The following is a 3,286-nucleotide window of genomic DNA, read 5'->3' on the forward strand; positions in this document are numbered from 1 at the left end:
TGCAACACCTCCGAACTTTATCTGACTTCTTTTTTTTTTTTCCACTTTTGTTTTCCAGCCAGTGGCTCCCACACAGGAACTGCACAACACCGCACTGCGCTTCTCCGCTACGCTCCCGTCCCAGCTTGTGCGCAAGCGCATACCACCAGCACCACTTCCGGTCCAGGGGAGAGAAGCGACAGCCCCACGGCGACATCTTCTTCCGGTCAAACACGGCGGGGCGACAGCGACGGAGCCTTGCAAACCACCACGTCCAGCTCTGAATACGTGTACTTCAGGAGTCCCCAAAACGGCAACGATGCTGTTGATGTTTGAGTGTTGTTCTGTGTGACTTTTTTTGTGTGTGTGTGGAAGGAGGCAGTTTGGGAATTGAAATGGCGATCTTTGTCACTGACATGGAAACTGAGTCAGTGACGGGTGTTGTGATCTTTTGTTGTTGTTTTCTTGTGTGTGTGTGTGTGGAGGGGGGTGGGGTGAAAGTGTGTGTGGAGGAAGGGGGGGGGAGGTGAGTGCGTGTGTGATTGTGTGTGCGCGCGCGCGTGTGTGTGTGTGTGTTTTTAAGGGGACTGATTTTTTTTTTTGCCTCAGTCATCGTTTTGAGACTGATTGAGCGCCTGAAGATGATTATCTCGGGCATAACATTTTGACTGATGAGTGATTTTCGTTTTCGTTCTTTTTCATGGCGTTATGTGTTTATTTCCCCCCTGTTGAAGGATTTAGGGAACTTGAGGTGGTGGTGGACGGAATATGTTCACGCACATACGCACATGGCATACACATTAGCGCGCGCTCGCACGCACGCGCACACGAACAAACACACACACACACACGCACATACACACATACGCGCACGCACGCATGCACGCACACACACACACACACACACACACACACACACACACACACACACACACACACTATCTTTTGAGAATGTGGTGAATCTATGAGAAAAGTCGAATAAGAATGATACGCTTTGGTATCATTGATAGTTTTCTGAGAATCGTTCCGGCTCTGTTAGTCAGCTTGCCTGCGTTTCTGTCTGACATATTCTCTTCTCTCTCTCTCTCTGTCTCTCTCATTGTCTCTGTCTGTCTGTCTGTCTCAAGTTCTCTCTCTCTCTCTCTCTCTCTGTCTCTCTCTGTCTTCCTGTCTGTCTCTGTCCGTGTGTCTTTCTATATCTGTTTCTCACTCTCTTTCTCACTCGCTCACTCGACCTCTACCCCCTCTTCCCCCGCACCAAGAAGAGCCTTTCATGTGCGTGCACACAGGAGCACGTGCAGGGGGTGTGTGTATATGTGTGTATGTTACACACGCATGTGCCAGAATGCGCGTGCACCAGCTCAGAGCCTTTTACAGACTGGTCAAAAACAGGCCTTCACCAGCACCAGTTTGGGGGTCTGAGTAACTGCTGCAATGTGAGGGTAATGCGTGATTCACCGCGAACAATTATTTCATGTAATTATCAAGAAATAAGAAAAGCATGAAAGAAAACAATGACATGTCCTTGTGTATCTTTTTCTCACCGTTGTTCATGCATGGAATATGTGTGTGTGTGTGTGTGTGTGTGTGTGTGTGTGTGTGTGTGTGTGTGTGTGTGTGTGTGTTTCGGTTCTTGAAAGAAGCAAACATGTTTCATTTGAGTTAATTTCAACGTTGATTTAGGGTCAACATGGTTTTAAATCGGTCTGTACCAGCTACGCGCTTGTGACTGCATAGATATTTACATAATTATGGTTTAATTTCTTTTCGTGGTTTTTTCCCCCCATTGTTTGTACGTGCTTTCAAGCCAGGTGAAGCCACAGTCAGCTGCGCTATAAACAACGTGATTTTGATTGCTCTGTTGTCTGATGTTATGCAGTGGCCACTTTCCAAGTTCAAGTTTATTCTAATGCTGAGAAAAGTTCATTGTTATTGACTGTTATGCTTAAAGCTTTATTGCACTTCGAGAGTTAAACTGGTAGGTATCTCATATGTTCAAAATGTTCGTTGGCTGTGTAAGTGGTAGTGTGTTAAAGTTATCTCAACTGCTATGCTGCAGATGTTCATTTTGAGTGCATGTCAGTGGTGTCAAGTGTAATGCCGAAAGTGTAAGGGGACCGCCTCATCCGAGGTGTTGTTCAAATAGTCTCAACTGTACTGCTGAAAATGTTCATAGGGTCTCTGAGTCTCAGTGTGTTGTTAAGACGGTTTGAACTGCCATGCTGAAAATGTTCGTAAACAGAGTGCCCGTAGAATCAGGGCATGTGAATGGAAGTTGTTTCCGTTAGCACTGCTGAAATTTGTTCTTCGTTCCACAGAATGTGAGTGTTGAAAAACGGTATGGCCGTCTATTATAGCCATTGTTGTGTTGATGGATTTTGTTGATGACATTGCTGGTTTTGTTGTATGTTTCAACAACAAAAAAGTTGTGTGTGTGTGCGTGTGTGTGTGTGTGTGTGTGTGTGTGTGTGTGTGTGTGTGTTCTGTTTGGTTGTTTTTGTGGGGTGTGGGAGACGGGGTGTTAAACAAATGATTTTTTATTTTTTTAAAATTCAGTTATGGTATGGCAGTACAAAATCGAATATGTATGGTGAGACCTTTCCCACTCACCATTACAGACAATTAGCAATCATGGTAATACTAAGAGAATCTCAGTGTGGCAGATCAGAGATATAAACAAAGCTTCGTTGGAAATCGGCGTTAATTTAACGTTGCGTGACAGTGAACAAGACAGGCACATGAAATGAGCATTATTATCTTCACAAAACCAGTTCCAAAACCAAGCACAGCCTTAACGTGTATGATAAACAGACTGATTACAGTTAGCAACACTGTGGATGCAAATAAGCATAATGTTTGTTTTGACAAAAACTGTATCTCATTGCCTTTTTTTGTTGTTTTTTTTAAATATCTAAATTCGTTTATTTAGTGGGGGGTTTTTTTACAGGAGGAAGGGGGGGGGGGGGAGAGGGAGGATAAAAATGTTCGTAATTGAATTGTTTGTAAGTGCCTTATTATGTATGTCTGTCGAGTTATGTGATTTGATATCTCTCCTTCTTTCTTTTTTTTTACACACCCAGGCACACGCACGCAAGCACGCACGCACACACACACACACACACACACACACACACACACACACACACACACACACTCTCTCTCTCTGTTTCTCTCTACCTCTCTCTTTGTGTCCTTCCATTTCCTTACTCCCCCCCCCCACACACACACACACACATTCTCTCTCTCTCTCTCTCCCTCCTCCCCCTCCCTCCCTCTCCCCCACTCTCTAAACTAAAAACGAGGGATC

General features: G+C 44.7%; 1 protein-coding gene across 1 annotated transcript in view; it reads left to right on the forward strand.

The window, feature by feature from the left end:
• The window catches only part of LOC143301227 (uncharacterized), a 37,482-nt gene extending 34,612 nt beyond the window's left edge, over nt 1-2,870 (forward strand). The window contains exon 3 of the mRNA XM_076615358.1: nt 59-2,870. Coding sequence (XP_076471473.1) covers nt 59-315 — 257 coding nt within the window. The 3' untranslated portion in view covers nt 316-2,870. The remainder of the gene's footprint in view (nt 1-58) is intronic.
• Nucleotides 2,871-3,286: the final 416 nt, after the last annotated feature.

This window comes from Babylonia areolata, chromosome 27 (assembly GCF_041734735.1).
Source record: "Babylonia areolata isolate BAREFJ2019XMU chromosome 27, ASM4173473v1, whole genome shotgun sequence".
In the NCBI taxonomy this organism is placed as follows: Eukaryota; Metazoa; Mollusca; class Gastropoda; order Neogastropoda; family Buccinidae; genus Babylonia; species Babylonia areolata.